The sequence below is a fragment of the Myotis nattereri genome, assembly GCF_964212035.1.
Source record: "Myotis nattereri genome assembly, chromosome: 17".
Lineage (NCBI taxonomy): Eukaryota > Metazoa > Chordata > Mammalia > Chiroptera > Vespertilionidae > Myotis > Myotis nattereri.
Window position 1 is genome coordinate 11,910,653 of NC_138092.1, and position 21,847 is coordinate 11,932,499.

The window sequence follows — 21,847 nt, forward strand, 5'->3', positions numbered from 1 at the left end:
GTAGAGGGGATGGAGAGTAAGATTTAAGCATGACTTCTGGGTTTCTGACTGTCCTGACTGGATGAATGGTGCTATGGACTGAATTGTGTCGCCACGAAATTCTCATGTTGAAGCCCAGAGCCCCAGCGGGGTGGTATTTGGAGATGAGGCCTGTGGGAAATAAATTGGTTTTAGATGATGCCTTAAGGGTGTTAATGTGCAGATAAGAAGAGATACCAGAGCACTTGCTTGTCTCTCTCTCATTCATGTGATGACACAGTGAAAAGGCAGCCATCTGTAAGTCAGGAAGAGAGCCTTCACCGGAAACCAACCATTCCGGCACCCTGATCTCAGAATTCTAGCCTCTAGAGTCGAAAGAAAATAAATTTCTGTTGTGTAAGTTCCCAATGGGACTTTGTTATAGCAGCCCAAGCTGGTTAAGCCAGGTGATAATCTTGCCCTGGCCGGTGTCTGGCTGGTATTGCTCAGTGAATATAGTCTTGGCCCTCGAACTGAAGGGTCTTGGGTTCCATTCCCAGACAAGGGCACATACGAGGAGGGGTAAGGGTGGAGGGGTTGCAGGTTTAATCCCTGGCCCTGGTGTGGTGGATGTGGGAGGCAACTAATCAATGTGTCTTTCTCCCATCGATGTTTCTCTCTAAATGAATATATAGATAAATAAAATTTGATAAAATTTAAAACAACAAATAAAGAAGACATACTCAACGATTTCAAGTAGTGACACAAAAAAAGAGAATTTTAAAATATCTCATAGATTTATAGACATTGTGACTACAGTGTTTTTCCCCTGGATTAGCCTGGGTGGACACTAGTCTAAACTCACTGAGTAAGCAAGAGGGAAAAAATAGAAGCAGAGAGTATAAGTAACTCTTCCAAGAAGTTTGGCTGTAAAATACAATAAGGGTAGTATATGTAGGAGCATTTAGGATCAGGGTTTGGTGGTTTTATTTTTATGATGAAAGAGACATAAATTTTCTTATGTTTAAATATCAGCAAGTGGAATCTAGTTGAGAGAAGAGTTGGATAAAATAAAAAGAAAAAAGATAAAGGTGGGTTCCTTGGAAAGAGGGAAGGAGAAGAATCCAATAAGCATGTGAAAGAACAGGTTTTAGATTAGAGAAACATAAATTAAGAAAGGGAAGGAAAATGGCATTTGCAGGGTTTTTTTTCCCAGTTTGGTAGCAAGTAATTGAAATGTAATGGTTTTAACTTTCTCCATGAAGCTAGAAAGAAGGTCACTGATTGGAAGTTGAAGAGGGATGAGAGGAATTTGATGGTTTGAAGGCAAATGGTTTGAAATCATCTTCCAATATCACTTCTTCATATGCCATACTCATTCATCTTTTTAAAATGTTTTATCATTGAATCTTCAAACATATACAAAAGTACACTGAATAGTATATAGGACCTCCTGCTTAAACAATTGTCAACCTATGGCCAATATTGTTTCTTACATACTCCTATCCATTTCCTCACCTTCTGTGTTATTTTGAAGCAAATCCCATGTATTATATCATCTGTAATATTTCAGTATGTATATCTAAAAAATATTAGAACCTTTAAAAACATAACCGTAACATAATAATTCTTCAGTATCATCAAGCATTTAGTCATTGTTCAAATTTCCAATTATTTCATAAATATCACAATGTATATAGTATGTATATATATGAACCACGAGCCAGATAAGGCCTATGCATTGCTATTGGTTGACATGTCTTTGAAGTTTATTTTATCAATAGGTCTCCCCCGCTATCTTTTTTCATCTCTTGCAATTTTTATATTTAAAAAACTACATCATTTGTCCTATAGTTTATCATAATTTTGATTCTGTCTGTGCCCCTATCTTCTGTATTTCCTACATATAAGTTGATGGTTGGATTGATCTTATTCAGGTGTGTGTGTTTTTAGCAAGATTGTTTTGTAAGAGGTTTTGTATTGCTTCATCAGGAGGCATATAATGTCTGAAGGTCTCTTTAAATATATTTTTATTGATTTCAAGGGGGAAGGGGGAGAGGGAGAGAGAGATAGAAACATTAGTGATGAGAGAGAATCATTGATTGACTGCCTCCTGCATGCCCCCCTACTGGGAATTGAGCCTCCAATCCGGGCATGTGCCCTGACTGGTCATTGAACCTTGACCTCCTCCTTCATAGGTCGAAGCTCAACCACTGAGCAACACCAGCTGGGCTGAAGGCAGGTCTCTTTTTGTTATGTTGACGGCCATTGATGCTCAAAGACTAAATTCACTGGAGGTTGCTAATGGTAATATTTTAAATCTAGCATTCCTTTTTCATATGCTAGCTGGAAGACTTCTATAAAGAAACACATTCAATCATCTACTCCCGTGGTTGCCAACTGGTGGTCCACTTGTGATCCGTGAGGTCCGAAAGCTTGGTAACCACTGACTCAGTAACATCATTCATCTATGAGAAGTAGGATGAATGCTTACTTCTTCCCTTGATTTACCCATTTTTGCAAATTAGTTGTTTTTCTAGATGGGATGGATTTTTTCACAATATTTATCAGATTTTTCACACTGTACTTTTTAAATGTCCTACAATTTTATTTGTCACTTATACTTCAGTAAAGCTGGAAAGAAGTTAGTTGGTTTTTTAGCATACTACAAAGGTGGCCAATTAGCTGTTGTTTCTTATTCTGAACTCATTACTTTTAATGATGTTCAAATTCTCATCCTTGGCAGTGGGAGCCTCTGTAAATTGGCTTTTCTATGTTTTTAACCTTTCCTCAGTCTGGAACCCTTCCTCCCTTATCTCAAAACAACATTGGGCTGTTCTCAAATATCAAATCTGTTGTCTCCAAGGAGGAGTTTATGCCATCGTTGAGAATAGGAAACAAAAAAAGGAAGTAGTTCCCCCAAAAGCTGCTAGAATTATTGGAGCAATTGAATGTACTTAGCCCCTGTGATGACTACTTAGAGAACTTCATTTAGATGAGTTCATTTCAATAACTTCATTTTAGAAAACCAGGACAATTACCCTAAAATAAGAACTTTTATGTTGTAAATTTTTTGGTGGGTGGGAGGGCAATACAGACCCAAAAAGTCATTGCTTCATCATGGGAATATGTGCATGAGTAATTAAGCTAGTAGTCATGATGCCCAAATTCTAGTGATAAGTACGATGAACTGCTGCTGGCTGACCCAGTCATGGGCATGTGTCTCTTCATGTCGCTGAGCCTCCACAACACCATGTGGGATAGCTTAGGCACAGTTTCACTTGGTATACTGTTGTTTTTGTGTGTGTGTGCTTTTAAAATGTATTTTTATTGATTTCAGAGAGGAAAGGAGAGGAAGAGAAGGTAGAAACATCAATGATGAGAGAGAATCATTGATCGGCTGGCTGCCTCCTGCACGTCCCCTATTAGGGCATGTGCCCTGACTGGGAATCAAACCGTGACCTCCTGGTTCATAGGTTGATGCTCAACCACTGACCCACACCAGCCTCGCTATACCATTGTTAATTGAAGCACTCATACCTGCCACCATTGAGTTCTTCATACTTCACACCTGCAATGAGAACAGGTTGATCTCATTGCCTCTAGCTCTCACACCTGTGAGTACTAATTCTCTACCTTCCCTTTCACAATGAACACCTTTACTTGGACATTAACAAAAATCTGAATTTAAATACCTGAATAAGAGAAAAAAATGTACTAGGAACTAATAATAAAAAATATTTTTATTGGAGTTACTCTAGTGCATAAAGTTAGTCTTGATTATAGACTTGTTCTGTGTTTTGCATTTACCTTTCTAAATTGGGGGTGGAAGGGTTAGGAATGGAAATTATCATTCCTGTGTCTGTACATAGCCGTGCATGTATGTAATGACTGTTTTCCTAGCAAGCTTTGCTTGTCTAAAAATTTTTGTCTCTTGCAAATAAAATTCCAAAGGAAGAAGCACTTAACAAAGAAGTTTTCTTTCATAAATGTTATGATTTGGGTATAACAAGCCATATTGAATCCATTGGGTTTTTGGTAATAGATTTAAAATACATCATAAATGTAAGTAATATGATGACTAATGGGTCAAGTAAAGTTGGAACATTTTAAATGAGAAAATAGCTGGAACCGTTTTCTGGAAATTTTTCCAGTTGCTGTTTGGTCCCCCACGAGGTGTACATTAACATAAACTTAGGGGACTCACCACTGGGGCTTGAATACCCTCTCTGATTTCATTATTAAAATATGATTCTTTCCTTTCACTATTAAGTCATCTCCTACGGTGATGGGAGCATAAAATAAGTGTAATTTATTTCTATTTGTCTAGTCTCCTCTTAACTCAATAGTCATCCCATCATTCTGTTTCCTGGTAGCTGTTCAGAAAGTTTTGAAAGGTAATTAGAATCAAATAATGGACAGGCATGGGTTTACTGGAGATTTAAAGACACAGAATCTATGGTGGAGACGGTGAAAAATTAGATCTGACAGAGGACTAGGTAACTCAGCTGGAAGACCACAACTCATAGTCTTAAAATTTAAACTTGGATAATCATTTATTAAAGTTCAGTGAGGATTATGAAAAATTCAAAATCCTTTAAAACACGTCTGATAATAATTTGAATAAAGCCCACATTAACAATCTATGTCTGGTTCTTTATCCAGTTATATTTCCAGCTCTCATAAAACAAATCCCACTGTTGAATAAAACTTCTCTAGTCCATTTCTTTAATGTTTTTATTTCAGTAATGAGGTTAATGTTTTTAATCAGTCTTTAAAATTAAATTGACTAGTATTAGAGTAACATTGGTTAGTAACATTGTACGTTTCAGGTCTACTAGTATAATTCTATAATATATCATCTGTATATTCTAATATGCGCTCACCACCCAAAATCTAGTTTCCTTCGTCACCATATATTTAACCCCCTTTGCCCTCTGCACCCTCTCCCCACCCTGCTTCCCCTCTAGTAACCACCAAACTAACTTTGAGTTTGTTTTGTTTGTTCATTTGTTGTTTTCTGTTTTATATTCCACACATGAGTGAAATCATATGGTTCTTATCCTTTTCTGTCTGACTTATTTCACTTAACATGAACCTTGCAAGGTGCATTCATGTTGTTGCAAATGGCAATGCTTACTCCTTTCGTATGGCTGAGTAGTATACCATTGTATATATGTACCACATATTCTTTTCACTGGTCAAAGAACACAGGTTGTTTCCATTAGCTATTGTGAATAATGCTGCAGTCAACATAGGGATGGATATATATGCATATATCCAATCTTTATATAATCTTCACAAATAAGTGTTTTCGAAATTTCCGGGTAGGTACCCAGAAGTGGATTTGTTGGGTCATGTAGTAGCTCTATTCTTAATTTTTCAAGGAACCTCCATACTGTTTTCCAAAGAGGCTGCACCAATTTACATTCTGATCAGTACTTTATGAGGGTTCCCTTTTTTCCACATCTAACACTATTTCTTTTCTTATTGATAATAGTCATTCTAACAGGTGTGAGGTGGTATCTCATTGCGGTTTTGATTTCTATTCCCTTATAGCTAGTGAGGTTGAGCATCTTTTCATATGTCTATTGGGTCAAGTAAAGTTGGAACATTTTAAATGAGAAAATAGCTGGAACCGTTTTCTGGAAATTTGTATGTCTCCTTGGTAAAAGTGTCCACTCAAGTCCTTTGCCCATTTTTTAATTGGATTGTTTTGTCATTGTTTTTGAGTTGTATGAGTTCTTCATCATTTGCAAATATCATCTCCCATTCGGTTGGTTGCCTCTTTGTTTTGTTGATGGTATCTTTTGCTGTGCAGAAGTTTTTTTGTTTTACCATCTTTTTAAATTATAAATGACCAGAAACTACATTGCTTAATTTTTACTTTTATTTTTATGCTTATAAATGCAAAACTTTGTTGTATAATTTTTCCCATTTGTAAAAGTAATCTTCCTATTATTATGAGACTGAAAATATTTACAATAAGGGCACTAATATTCTACCAAAAAGTGTCTGGCTAGTTCAAGGCTTTGAAAGTCTAGAGACACTGTGTAATAAAAATAACTGTACAGATTGGTTGAATTGTTAGATGTGACAATGACTTCATTGCTTTAGTTGAAGGGGTCACACTTTTGGTCGACTTTATACCACAATAAAGTGGCTGTTTCATTGGTGGTGCTTCTCATTCTGGTCCATGCTTCCTGTCTGCTGGTGGAGCTGGTTCTGTTGAAAGGAACACCTAGAATTACAGCGTAGCCTTATTTCAGCTCTGCTTTTTAGGCTCTTGGCCTGTATGCTATCCAACTTGCTCAAATGGTGCTGCCCCAGCCCCTCCGTTTATACATGGAACAGGATGTGTTTTGCAAGGAATGTGGTTAGTGCTCTTGCTATAAGTGGGGTGGGGCTGAGGTACTCTCTGGCCCAATGGGGGTCATCATGTGTAAAGATTGCACTGTACACAAACATACAAAAAAACATTTAAAAGGTAAATTATTTAAATGTTCCAATATCTATTTCTTGCTTATAAAAAGTTAGCGTACCACCAGTCTTGTGTTGTATAAAGTATGAAGGTAAATTCAAAGTACTTTTTTTTTTAACTTCTAGATGGCCACTTAAATTGCCTTTTGCACCCTTTTCAAAAGTCATTTGACAATATTTGTTTGGCCTCTCTATTTCTGGACTCTGTTCTGTCCCACTGATACACCTTCTCCAAGACTATACTGTCTTGATCCCAGTAACTTCATAGTAAGTCTTAAAATCAAGCAGTATAAGTCCTCCAGTGTTATACTTTTTCAAATGAGTTTTGGCTATTCTAGTTCCTTCACTTTCCTTAATAAATTTTAGAATCAGCTTCTCTATATTCATAATAAACTAGAGGTCCGGTGCATGAAATTTGTGCACGGGGAGGAGGGGTTCCTCAGCCAGGCCTGTGCCCTCTCACAGTCTGGGACCCAATGCTCCTGCTTCCCACCTGCTCACTGCTCCTTACCACTCAGCTCGCTGCTCCTTAATGCTGCTGTGGAGGCAGGAGAGGCTCCTGCCGCCACCGCTGCTCTTGCCAACTGTGAGCCCAGCTTCTGACTGAGCAGTGCTCCCCTGTTGGAGAATACTGACCACCAGGGGACAGCTCCTGCATTGAGTGTCTGCCCCCTGGTGGTTAGTGCATATCCTAGCAACTGGTTGTTCTGGTCGTTCTGTCGTAACAGTTGCTTAGGCTTTTATTATATAGATACTACTGGGATATTGATTGGAATTGTGTTAAATCCATAGATCAATTTGGGGAGAACTGGCATTTTTATTATGTTGAGTATATGAATCCATGAATATGTTATGCGTATGGTAGGTCTTTCCATTTACTTAGGTCTTTTTCAATTTTTAATTAGCAGTTTGTAGTTTGCATCATGTAGATCCCATACATGTTTTATTAGATTTATACCTTAGTATTTATTTTATTTGGGCTATAATAAATGTTATTTTTGTTTTAAATTCTTTATTTCAATTGCACATGCCTAGTTTATAAAAACTTAATTGATTTTTGTCTGGTGGTCTTGTATTCTAATATCTTGCCAAATTCACTTATTAATTCTAAGAGTTTTCTGTAGATTCTGCGGAGTTTTCTACATGGGCAATCATGTCATTTGTAAATAGACATTTTATTTCTTTGTTTTCAATTTTCATGCTACTTAATTATTGGTTGGTTGGTTGGTTGGTTGGTTGGCTTATTGCCTTGTTACATTGGCTGGGATTTCTATTGTATGTTGAGCATGAGTAGTGAGAATGTATATCTTTGCCTAGTTTCTGATTTTAGGGGAAAAGCATTCAATCCTTCATGAGTTAAGTATGATGTTAGTGATATTTCTCCTCTATTTGATAGTTTACTACGAGTTCTTATCGTAAATGGATTTTGGATATTGAACTTTTTACACTTTTTCTGCATCAATTGATATGATCATGGTTTTTTTTTGTTTTTGTTTTGTAAACTGTTAATATCATTACATTGATTTAATTTCCAATATTGAAACAACCTTATAGTCCCAGGATAAACCTCTCTTAGTTGTGCTATATTATTAGTTATATATTTTGCTGGATTTGATTTCTAAATTTTTTGAGAATTTTTATATCTCTACTTTTATTTTATTGTCTTGTCTGGTTTTGGTATCAGGAATGATGATTTCATAAAATGAGGAAAATTCTCTGCTCCTCTTTTTTTCTGTAGCACAAGAGAATGAAGAAAAGAAAGAAGGAAGCAGTGAGGGATTTTTATAAACCCACTGTGCATTAGGAATTTCCTTCCCATTTCCGGAAGCCAGAAATACAAGGTTTCTCTGGTACTTCATATTTCTGCACCCTATGCCCACTTCTCTACTACTCCCTATTTCTGTACTCAATGCCCCACCTTTAGTCCAGGCTGAGGAATACGGGAGGAGAAATGAGAAACTCACCCGCATTTTTATGGTATTTTGAAATCTAGCCCTCTCCAGTCTACCTGTTACCATTTACTTTTCAGAGCCCTCAAGTAGCTGCTTTGTGGTTTTATAGCTGTATTCTCTCCAGATTTTGTAGCTGCATAGAGTGGCAGAGACAGGGTTTCATCTTTCCCAGAACCTTGAAATAATTTCCAAAGAGAGGGAATTGGCAACTAACAAAGAGATGTTTTTGCTTTGGGGAAAAAAAATAAAAGAAACAGGCAAATGTTCCTAGTTTTTTAAAGTCCATTATGCTCCCATTAGAAACTGGAAATATCATGAGGGTAAATATGCATATGGAATTGGTATTAGTTTTCTTTTGATGCATAATAAATTACCACGAATGGTACTGGCTTACAGCAACACAAACGTATTATTCTGCAGTCCTGTAGGTGAGAAGTCCTAGTGGGTTCAGCTGGAGTCACTGCTCAGAATCTCACAAGGCCGAAATCAGGGTGTCAGCAGGCCTGGCTCTAATCGGAAAGCTCCAGGGAAGGATCCACTTTCAAGCTCATTCCATTTGTTTCTATAATCCAACTTCTTCTGTTCGTAGGACTGAGATCCCAAATTCCGTGTCAGCTATTGGCCAGGGTTTCCCTCATCTCTAGGGCTACCCATTCCTTCTACGTAATCCCCACCATCCTCACAGCAGCAATGATATGTAATAGAGCCTTCTCCTCCAGATCTCTCTGACTTGCCCTTCTGCCTCCTTCGTGTGCCTTTTAAAGGACTCCTGTAATTAGGTCAGTCCTTCTGGATAGGCTCTGTGTCCTAAATTCAGCTGACCTGGGATATTTATCACAACTATAAATCCCTTTATAACACAGCAGTATCTGGATTAGTGTTTGATTCAATAACCAGGTGACAGGCATCATAGGGCGAAAAGTCATCTTGGAGTTCTGCCTGGCACAGAACCAGCTGAGAATGTTTCAGAGGGCTCCAGCACGATGTGACCAAACCTACCTCAGGTTGCGTTTCAGGCCCGGTGCTAAGTATCAAAGAAGAAAAATGTGTGCTCACAGATCTTCTTAATTGGTGGGAGATATAATCTTATGTAAAATGCTTGTGCTGGGGCAGTTTTACAGATCAAGTTCTTAGAGAAAATGCTGAGCAGTATCCTATAGATTAAGTGTTAGACAAAGAAAGGGTACATTCTAAAGGAGTAACATGAGCAAAGGCCTACTAGTGACTACATGGTTTGGTGGAAGTGAGTCTATAAACTCCGTGATATTTCTGGAATTTTAAAGTATGAAGAGGACATGGCTGTATCTAAGGAAAAGTAGGGCTTTTTTTTTTTTTTTCATTCTAAGGAGCTTGATCTTTTATTCCAAAGGGAAAGAAGAGTCATTAAAGAGGTTTATGCAGGAGTGAGCCAATCAGGATTGCATTAGACATAAATCATTTGGAAATACATGGGATGCTAGATTGACCGGAATCAGTCTAGACAGAGAAACCATTTAGGAGGCTTTATAATAGCTGAACAATATCAAAGGCTTGGAGGAAAGAAATGGCGAGTAACAGGAATGCTGAGAAAAGGGAATTGAATTCAAGTAATATTTTGGAAGTAAAATTGACAGAACTTAATCAGTGAGTGAATTTGGACCAGGAAAAGAGGGAATTAAATAAGTCTAAAGTCAGATTTCTATAACAACTGACTCCACAGAAATACAAAGGGTTGTAAGAAAATATTACGAACAACTATATGCCAACAAATTGGACAATTGGGACTAAATGGATAAATTCCAGGAAGCATGCAATCTTCCAAAACTGAATCAGGAAGAATCAGAGACTTTGAATAGACAAATTACAGCTAGTGAAATTGGACCAGTAATTAAAAAAAACAACTCCCAACAAACAAAAGTCCTGAACCAGATAGCTTCACAGGTTAATTTTACCAAACTTTAAGAGAACTAAGACCTATCCTTCTCAAACCATTCCAAAAAATTCAAGAGGAAGGAAGACTCCCAAGCTCATTTTATGAGGCCAACATTATTCAAATTCCAAAACCAGAAAAAGAAATTACAAAGAAAGAAAATTATAGGCCAATATCCCTGATGAGCATAGATGCTAAAATCCTCAACAAAATATTAGCAAACCAGATCCAACAATGCATTAAAAACATCATAAATCGTGATCAAGTGGGATTTATTCTGGGGATGCAAGGTTGGTACAACATCCGCAAATCAATATATGTGATACACCATGTAAACAAAATGAAGGATAAAAATCACATTATCATATCAGTAAGATGCAGAAAAAGCATTTGATAAAATCCAGCACCCATTTATGATAAAAACTCTCAGCAAGGTGGGAATAGAGGCAACATATCTCAATGTAATAAAGGCCATATATGACAAATCCACAACCAACATTATACTCAATGGGCACAAAACTAAAAGCATTTCTGTTAAGATCAGGAACAAGCCAGGGATGTCCATTTTCATGAATGGACAGCAGTTGAATACTCTTATTCAACATAGTCCTGGAAGTCTTAGCCACAGCAATCAGACAAGAAAAAACATGAAAAGCATCCAAATTGGGAAGTCATTATTTGCAGATCAATTGACACCAAAAGCCCACACAAAATAATAGGTATATCTATTTCACAAAAATTAAAATTGTGCTGCAAATGATACCATCAAAATAACTGCAAAGACAATCCACAGAACTAGAGAAAATATTTGCAAATCCTATATCTGATAGGGACTTGTATCCAGGATTATAAAAACCTCAGACAATTCAATAATAAAAAGACCAATGACTTAATTTAAGAATGAGCAAAGGATGTGAATAGACATTTTTCCAAGAATATATGCAAATGGCTACTAAGCACATGAATAAATGTTCAACATCATTACTCATTAGGAAATACAACTGGAAATCACAATGGAATGCCACTTCATACCAGCTAGGATGGCCGTAATCAAATATGACCTAGAGTTCCACTCCTAGGAAGATATCCGATGGAAATGAAAAAGCCCACAAAAAAGTTGCACATGAGTGTTCATAGCAGTCAGAAAGTAGAAACAACCCACATGTCTATCAGCTGATGATGGATAAACAAAAAGTGGTGTCCCCGTTTGATGAAGTCTTAGCCACAAAAAGGAGTGAAGTACTGATGATACATGTTTCAATAGGAATGGGCCTTGAAAGCATATCCGAAAGAGACCAGACATAGAGGGCCAGAGACTGTGTGATTCCATTTGTGTGAAATGTCCAGAGCAGGCAACTGTGTAGAGACGGAAATTCAAGTAGTGGTTGCTGGGGCTGGAGGCAGGGAAGGGAGGGGAGTGACTGCTACATGGTACGAGATTTCGTGTGTATGTGGTGGTGATTATATTCGGGAATTATATGGTGGTGATTCTTGTGCAGCCTTGTGAGTATACTAAAAATCATTGAATTGTATACTTTAAAAAGGTAAATTGTACGGTATGTCAGTTATATGTCAACAAAATGTTTTTTAAAGGGTAATTCCTTTAAGTTTGGATATTTTTTCCTGTTTAAAAATATGGGAGCAGGGAACTTTTTAATATTTCAGTCAGGTGACTCAGAGGTCTAATGAAAAGCTGGGGTCTCAGAGTTTTGCTAGCCCTGATTAAAGAAACCCAAGAGAAGGCACACTTGCAAGGGGCAGTGCCCTGAGGGAGCCTGGGTAGCCAGGAGGAAACCCATGGGTGCTGATGCCCGAGAAAGGTGAGAGGAGGTCCTCCTTATGAAGAGAGATGTAGATAATGAAATTATTAATAAGGACTATTAATTTTAGCTGCTTAATTACTTTGCTCTTCCTAGCTTCATCTGGGACTATGTCTTGTATTATATCTTCAGGCTCCAATGAAAAGAACACTTGTTAGATTCAGTTAAACTCAAATAAATATTGGTTGAACAGATACATAGGCAAGACACACTATGCTAGTCCTTGGACATAAAGGTGTATGACATACTCTGCTTCACGATGCTTATGGTCTTATGTCTTATTGATAATGAAAACATAAAGACACTGAAATAAGGCAAACACAGAAATAATAGGACTATTGGTCTTAATGTCTGGCAGCTAAGTGGCAGATAAGGACAACTTCTGGTATATGATACATGTAAAATGGACTATAGGTTTTAAGAAATCTCAGTCTACCCATGATGAGGTATTTGAAATGTTATCAACGCAAAATATATGGGGAAAGATGTAGGGAGCCTTCTGGTTTGCAGCAGGCCACAAGGAGAAGCAAACATTTTCTGCATATATTTGATAAGAGTATGGTAGGGAGGCTACTTCACTTAATCATTCAGACACATATTGTTGATACCCGTGTTTGTGTCAAACTTTGTGCTGGATACTAGGGGGAGTCCTTTTGCCTTGGAAGAAGGGATGCCAGTCGTAGTACCAAACTGGAAAGGCTGCTTCATTTAGCCTCAGTTGAGAGGGCAAAGTAGATGTGTGGCCTTGATTCTGTCAGGAGCAGGGAGTCACATGGATTAGGCAGGAATGTGGGCATGGAAGTAGCCCGGGGAAAGTGTTCTTCAAGTAACTACACAGAAAGAATAGTTAGGTGATTAGTAAAAGGAAGACAACATCTGGCATTCTAATGAGTCCACAATACAGATGTTGGGAACTTCAATAGGAACTTGACGGGAAGTAAAGGCTTATATTCAGTAAGAGAGCTTCAGTAATTTTTTTTTTATCTTTTTCAATTCTATAGCTGACATCAACTTGGATATATCAAAGCCTTTGAAAGCAAACCTGAGTTTTACCAAGCTGGATCAGATCAACCAATTTTTAAAGAAGATCAGAAGTGCACACGGCAACGAGATTTCGGCGCCGTCGGACACCGTGCGGCTTAAGGATGAGCTCCCAGCCTCCAAATGTTACCGTGGGAAGTTGTCTAAATCCAAAGTTCATGGTGATGCAGCACGAAAGGTTCCATTTTGGGAAAACATGTGGAGAGCTGTTTCCTGCTTTCAAAAAATTTCTGTCCATACTACTCAGATTGTGGTCGCCATGGAAACTGTCCCCCATCCTAACAAGCCTTGCCTGTTAGCATCTTTGTCGACCCTCAGTGGAAGCCTGAATGTTAAAGCGGCACAAAGAGTACCTGGTAAGTCACAGGAGAGGGGAGAGGGAGATGACAATGTGACTTGGGACCATCAGGAAATGCATAATGGTGATGATTTGTATTATTTGGAGGTTAAAAGTTTTAAGGGCCATCAGAGATGGGATATTTCTGGTTTGCGACCTTATTGTAGAGAAAATTTTATAACAAATCCATTAAGCGTTTAAGTATTTTAATGTGCTAAACTGTTCCTTTCCACCTCTTCGGACATGTTCCTGCAGATGTCTTTAAAACTGTTCATTCCTAAATTTCTGTTCCCTAAAACAGCAGCAGTGGAACAAGGAGAAATGGTTTTGCCAGCCGTTAGAGTAGCGGTTGTCAGGGTATGGTCGCAGAACCAGCCGCAGCAGCACCAGTAGCAGCAGCAGCAGCAGCAGCAGCAGCTGAGAACTTGTTAGAAATGCAAATTCTTGAACCCTACTGCTGACCTGCTGAATCAGAAACTCTGGGCATGGAGCCCAGAAGTCTGTGTTGCAAAAGTCATACAGGTGATTCCGGTGCACTGCATTAAGTCCCTGGTAACAGTTGATTTAAAAAAGAGAGATTGCTCTAGTGGCAGGTATGCGACCCAAAGTGTACTAGAAGTCAGGGTTCAGTTCTGCAAGGACAGGGCCATTGCGGATTACCAGGCAGCAGCCCCGGCAAGGAAAAGCCGTGTATGCTGCCCAGCCCAGCAAAGACAGGGAGGTATGGGCCCTGCAACCGGGTGTCCTGGATGGGTGGTGGAGAGGTGAGAAGTTAACAGGCAGTGACATCTACATTTTCCTCTTTTGTTACCATGACTAAATTGTTACGTGCTTCTTCACCCTGAGTCAGAAAGGGTAGGCAGAAGGAATGCGCCAAGGGAAGGAAAAGACAAGGCACAGGTGGGAAATAACAGCTTTCAATCACTGGAGCTGCTACTGTGAGAGTTCAGGGCACCGTGCCAGAAATTTTACTTTGAAAGTAAAAGTAGCAAAAGGGAAACATTTTTTCTCACTTTAATTTGCAGGAAAGAATTGGGGGGTAGAGGGGTAAAGTAAATCCTGAAACTATATGCAATATAGTGGCTTACCAAAAAAAGTAATTAAGTGGCAGCTGGAGACTAACTATAACTTAGTTCCATATAGCAGTTTGGGCACAGTAGTTTAAGAGATAAAGAAAAAGTTTTATAGTTGAGAAGTATGAATTTTAGGCCAAAAAATAGATGATTTATTTCTTTCTCACCAGAAATATTTGTGACCAAGCCAGCTGAAAGCACTGTATTTTTTTTATTATTATTGTCTTAAAAGTTAGAAGTGAAATGTAAGGTACATGGGGCATGAAAGATTATGAAACACTGGGCTACAATATCTGATTTATCCACATTGCAACCCAGACAACACTGGACTGGTTCCCACACCTTTCCAGTTCTACCTAATCATATAGCAGGGAAAGGCTAGGACTCAACCCGAGTGAGAGTTTAAATGTACTGTGCTCAGTTCTACATCCTTTTCTTTTTTCAGCCTCATTTCTTGTTTTATTTTTTAGCTACTTATATTTTATCCACATTTAACCATTTGTATGCCATAAGCGTCTATAGATGCAAGCAGCAGACCTTTTTTAATTAAATTCAAAATATCGTGGCAGTTAACTGGTTAATGTGTCTATTCTTGTAAACATCTCTAACATGTCATGAAAATCCTCTCACTGAGCTAGACAAGGTCATAGACTCATTCTATATTTGTATTTGTTTTTTCCACTCAATCCTAGAAAAACTGCGTACCCTATTTCTTTTATATTTATGCTTTTTAATCTAGTCAAACACAGAAGTAGCAACTATAGCTTTGACTAAGACATAAATCATACAACTCTAATTGTGGTATCCAGCAAATGTTCTAAAATAGTTATTTATGTCAGCAAACTAAAACAGTTCGAAGTTAGCCATTAAACTGAACAGTTTTATTATGAGAGCATAACGAATACCAAATCGGGTTTCTCTGCATTTCTGTTGAATGGAATGACATGCTCAAGCATTTTAAGAAGTTAAAGTCAGCAAAATAATAATAAATTAATAATTAAGTAAAATAAGAATAAGTTCTGGTTTCTGCTGAAGACTAATTTCTAGGAAATTATAATTGAGAGATTACTACATGTTTTTCAAAAAGTGATTCTTAACTAAGCAAAACTTTTTTAAAGTAAAATATAATTTAAGCTTTAAGTGTTAATTTTATTGTGTAGTTGAATATCTTAAAAATCCATGCTTTGGAACTTGGGTAAAACACATGCAATTCTTTATTTGAGGTATATTTTTGATAAGTAATTAAAAGTGATACCCACCAAAAAGAAAAAAAATCTATCAATAGTCATATTTCATATTTTTCAAGCAACATCGTTATGCATTTGACCAAAATTTTTATAGTATATCTTTGAGCTCAACAGAGTTAAAGTCAAATTTTTATAGTTTGAATCTAATACAGAAATACTTAACTGTGTCTTTGATTTTATAGTTTATATAACTATTGTGACCATCTGCAGCAGCTGCACTTTTCAAATTATTTGCTGAACCAAATTGAGCACAGTGACAAAAGTAGTCATCTCAGATGTACTATTAAACAGAGAAAGAAAAAGGAACAGTGCCTTGGTACAGTATAACCATCTGCTGTACAGATGTTATTGTATAGAATGACTTAAGATAAAATAATTGTAGAAAATTTTCATTAAAACCTCAGCAATTTGCACTTGTTTATGCGAATCTGCATAACTCCCCAATGAGACAACACACTTGGGGTTTCTTTGGTTCTCACTCACTTTCTCTTTGATCCTTTTTGATGTGCTGACTTTAATAAACACAGTCAAAAACACTGTGCAAAAACATCATGGAAAAAACTACAAAGGAATAATTATAGCAGCAGAAACTACTCTAATCCCTAACTTACGCAAGCTATTTTTAGTGAAATATTTTTTTTAACACTCTTTATGTGACAATGTTATATAAACAGGGTAAAACGGTCCTTTCCAGATGAGTTTTAATTTAGGAGCTGAAATAGATGAGTAATGCTAGAGGAATCTTATGTTCTAAGGAATATTTAGAGAAACACAGTTGAGAATGTGTTATAGGCATGTTTCCTCACTTCTGAAAGGTACAAAAATACTTCAGTTTGCCTAGTTGTATTTTTTATCATTTAACTGTCATAAATTTAGGGGAAGTGCATAGGAAAAGGGAATAATAAAAAAGTAAAGGGGGAAAGTTAATTTTCTTCCCAAGACATTGTCAATACATTTAAATCTGAAATGTTTTTATATTCATTTACTGGTTTTTACAACGAAAGATCTACTGATTACTCACTGAAATGTGTTCATTGTTTGAAACAAACTGAAATGGTTAAATATTTTCCACTTTAAAAAAATCTAGGAGTTTTCCTTAGTTTCCTGTACTGTTATGCAATCCTCAACTATGAGAGTTTCAAGGGACTTGATTTTTTTAAATTCCACCTGCAGATGCTAGTGTAACAGTGACTTATAATAACTTAACTTGTATTTCTGCTAGAATACTTACATTCTTCCATATGTCTTTGGGAAAGGGGCCCTAAAGTTGATTTTAGTAGACATAATACTTGTATTTTAAAAGTTGGTGTATAATATCACAAAAAATACCTACGACTGTATTATCAATAACAAAATGAATCTCACTTAGAAATTATATCTTATTTTCGGAATCGTGTTAAGGCAGATAATATTTCTTCTGCTCCCCATGAAATCCATCCCATTCTGTAGTATGTTTTTTTTAAAAAACAGCCACCTTTCCCCCCACACATACACACACAACACAGTCTTTTTTGCCGTTTGAAGCGTGTCTTTTTTCGAGAAGCCATGAGTATGTAGCTATAAATCCTGGATAGCAGTGTAGCACTTTCCACAGGCAGGGAGGGAAGGAGCTGCAGACTTCTGCTCCCCTTGTCAGAGTAAATTATGGCTCTATTAGGGCGGCACTCCTTAGATTTCAGCAACAAGGGCGCACAATTCAGGCTGTGAAATAGCCTTACTGTAGGCTTCCTTGCTCTTTCATGGGGGCACTTAGATTAGCAATCTCCATGTAAAGTAAGGAAAAGGGAAATAGGGAATGAACAAAGGGTTAGGGGAGGAGCCTAAGTGAGGCCATCTTGTTTGGCATTTTAGTCAGAAATGGGAAGAGCTGCAAGCATCCCTTTCCAAAGGGACTTTTCATCCACGCAGAAAGCCATGAGTTGAACTCCTAGTCAGAGAGCTATGGTTTAAACAACTGCCCCTGCCTCTGTCATCCAGATGTACTTATCTCTGGGTATAAACAAAAACGGGGAAAAGCATAACCATATTATTTTTCACATATACAAATGCCTCCTCTCATGTTCACTGAATTCAGGACCAATAAAATATAAAGAACCTAGAGTTCCTTTTCATGTATTGAAAAGTGAAACCGGGCCATTAATTGCGGAAAGTGGAGCTCCAGCTTTTCATTCCAGATAGCTGCATCTCCAGAGGACAGGCTCTCAAGGCGTTGTCAGCACCAGTGGATGGTCCGGAGATGCCGGGAAGCCGAGGGGAAGTAAAGCATCCAATTAGATACGACTGCCTAAGAGAATACGTTCCATAACAAGCCATTTACAACACCCCAAAGACTTTTGTCACTTTTACAAAGAAATGGTGCTTCTTCCCAATGCCTGAACTATAAGAAAGGAATTCTTTGACAGGCAGAGCCAGAGGACAGACCTGACCTGAAGCAGCCACTGAGGGTTGAAGTGGAAGCACAGCTGGTCAGCAGCCAGATGGGCCGCTCACCGACCTGAGTGAATATTGGGTGTGGGCACCAGGGTCTTGTCATTTCTGACACTGTCCCAAGTAGCTTAAACCCAACCCTGGAGGGGAGGTGGAGACCTCATTGGGTGTATAACATCTGGGATTTTATTTGTCATTTTGGCAAACTTCACAAGCGCAAAAGAAAGAGTAAAAGGGGATTATCTTGACAATGAAATGAGTTACTGAATCTTGTGATAATGAAAAGCAGAGGAATTCTAATGCCTTTCTATAGTCCCTAAGGTAGAGGTGCGTTTATAGTTTTGCAGAAGTAAAATGTAGGCAGGCAGAACAGATGGCCTAGAGTCCAGGAAACACGACACCCTCATCCCAGGACCGAGTACCACTATTAATCCTGCTCTGATTCCCTCCTGTTACTTTATAACAAGCTCAAAGTTGCTACTGATGAACTGGCATGTCCCTCCATTTTTACTCTTAAATTACCTCTAGAATACCGAGCTTTTTCAACACTGATATTTTTCTGTGCATAAGGGTGAAATGAGACATTTAAAAAAATAGAATTTTTGGAAGTTCTGAAAATTGAATGGGAAATAGAAAAAATAAAATCCTCATAACTTTTTTTCAAAATAATGTCCCATATTATTTTCCTAACCTTGTGGGAAATAAATACCATAAATGTGTAAGATACTCCCTTGGGGAGTAGGTCTTTTGTCCTCTCCTCAGAAATCCTACACAGTGGGGGGAAAAATCCCAACAAATGAACTTTATTCTCGTTGCTGTAATTTTTATCATAATATAATATTAGACATAATTCTGGAGAATATAAGCAATATTAACACTACTATGTTAGAATGATCTTTTTCACATCTTCAAAAAAAGAGGTAAGAAGTTAAGAAGGTTTGATATTTAAAAAACAACCACCCACTAGTGGATACACGCTGTCCAGGAATGCTTAGGTTGTCACTAGTCTCTTGTTTAACCAGATTGCATTAGTGCAGGCACATACATCTCTCATTCAGGATATTACGTTTTTCTGTGATAAGGATTTATGCATTTTAAGCGTTATGTGATTATTGTTCTTCATGTACATTTTTGTTTTAGTGCTGTGTGGTTACTATCACTGTTTTGGATCCCAGTGGGAAGCCTGATAACAGATAGGAGTGTAACTGCAGACGTTTAGCGGACACCCGCTGGGCTGAGTGTCTGATGTGTTAATTTCCAGGTTGCATGAAAAGGAAAAACCATGTAGTACGCAGCCAGCCGGGCTGTGGAGCACCGTCCTGTGCTGTGGTGGGTGAATGTGTTGTACCTGCCAGCCATCCGAGGGGGTGAGCTCCTCTCACAGAGATAACCATCTCTGACTTTTTCTTCTGATTCATCACCGACCTGAACTCCATTTGAACCTTGTTAGACAAAAAACAAGCAGAATTCCTGGCCCAAGCTATAAAATATAATTAAGCCCTTTTGAAATGATGTGTAAAAGAACATTGCTGTGCCCCCACTTATAACCACTACCACCACCACAACCAATAAAGTTAAATCAAGCACTGCCTGTAATGGATTAAAATAATAAATGTTCCTGGATTTCAGTGTTTGAAGTACTTGAAGAAAACAGGCTCCCAGCAGCCCGGGTAGCTGAATGCAGGAGAGACATTTATTAATGACGAGTTCAAGGGTTTGGCCTGTTTAAGATCATTACTTTCTGTTTACCATGGGTTACACATCTCTTATATTTTTACACAGCCCACATGTGTCCACATGCAATAATGAAAGCTTTTTTTTTCACCAAAGAATTGTTAATTGTGTAAATGTGGTTCTCGTGGGGAATATGAAGTCTTCATAAGACTCTGCTCTGTTCTAATGAGAAATCCAGGACCGTGGCTACAGTCCTCCAAGCGTATCCCCCTTCAGATCTTGTCTCCAGCTAAATTACTCTATTCCTTCCTATTGTTTGAGTTACCAAATTTCAGACTTGATCTAGACTGCTAGAAAAATGTTGGTGCCAGGTCATATGTGTTAGAATTGTGTCCCATTGCCCTGGATTTTATGTCTTTAGTACTATAGCAAAAAAAAAAAAAAGTCGTTTTTATTTCTTTCTTTGTTTTAACGAATGTATGGTAAAGAATCATTTCTCTAGATTTAGATACATTTGGGGGGAGAAAAGACAACTGATAAAAATTTCTTATGTACACATATTGAAACAGAATGTTCCTTGGGCAGGAGAAAAACGGACCTTTTAGACAACAGAAATGCTATGAATTAACATGAAGTTATCTCACTGTGCAAAATCCCATTGGAGAAGAAAGGTTCCAGTCCTGGTAATTAAATGCTAGAGATCTTTTACTTCACAGCTTCTCCTCTGCATCCTTGGTAGCACCGTGTAGGTTAGTATTTGGAGAAATGGACAAAAATTGTTATAGCCCCCAGCACTGGGACTATGGAAAAAGAGAGGGTTAGAAGTAAGTCTCTACCCCCCACGCAGCCTGTAGTTTTGCCTGTGGTCACAGCAAATTGCCCTCTCATCCACATAAGCCAGGAGGCTGTTTGCTAGGAAAGATTCTGGCAAAGCACCCCAGTCAGTGATGAGTGGCTGAAGACACATCTTAGATGTTCTGTTGCTCTCTGGCCAGGCCCCTGGACCTGTAGGCTATGTTGGCACAACATACCGAGGCCGTGTAAAACAGCTGGGGACAGGAAAAAGCATTTATTCACAACCGTGTTACCAACTGGAAAAATGAAATTACTAAGAGCTAACTAACAGCAGCAGTTTTTATAAGGCAACATGGTGCTGGAAGGAGGCAGAGGGAATCTAAATCCCGGCCCTGCTACTTACCGGCAGTTGGTTGTTGTAAAAGTTACAATTCAGCTAATTTCCAAAATGAAGGCAAAAATATTTAATTCACAGGGCTGTTGAGAACATCAGGCGAGATAATGTATATAGGGTATTCTACACATTCCTTGGTACAAATTTATTATGTTCCTCAATAAATATTGGTGTTTTGGTTTTTTTATCTTCCTCCCCAACTCAGTCACACCAGTGAATGCTGAGGGCATAGATCAGTAAATTTTAGAGCTGGAAGTTACCTTAAAGATCTTCCTTTTCTTTATCAAGAACCCTTTTTATTCTTTCCCTCATGGGCCTCATGATCCAACCAAACTGCCTTTAGGATTACATAGCTAACATGGCTATACCTGCCTGTGATACGACTCCAACCAAAAGTAAAGCTTCAGTGCACCTCCTCAGCCCTGTCTGTCTCAGACAAATCTGTGATTTCTTTTACCTCTCTGAAATACTGAAAATGCTTCATGGACCACCATTACGATGTGGAACTCCCTAAGTGTCAAAGAACCCTGGGTTGAGGCCACCTGAGCTAGCCCTAATCCCTCACTGAGTTAAGTAAGAGTGGAGCAGTTAGCCAGGGGTATGCTGAGGCAGTCTGGTCTTTCTGTTGCACCAGTCCTTACAGCCTTGATTGTGTAGATCCAGACCAGTTTCTAAGCCGTTGCAGTAGGTTACTTAGCAAGTCATTTTGCTTTCAACATTGTTAAGATAAGTTTATGCCA

The 21,847-nt window shown here is 38.1% G+C and overlaps 1 protein-coding gene across 1 annotated transcript in view; it reads left to right on the plus strand.

Moving 5' to 3' along the window:
- VPS13B (vacuolar protein sorting 13 homolog B) overlaps window positions 1-21,847 on the plus strand; it is a 610,900-nt gene that overhangs the window by 441,701 nt on the left and 147,352 nt on the right. The window contains exon 36 of the mRNA XM_081111114.1: window positions 13,121-13,516. Coding sequence (XP_080967240.1) covers window positions 13,121-13,516 — 396 coding nt within the window. The remainder of the gene's footprint in view (window positions 1-13,120; window positions 13,517-21,847) is intronic.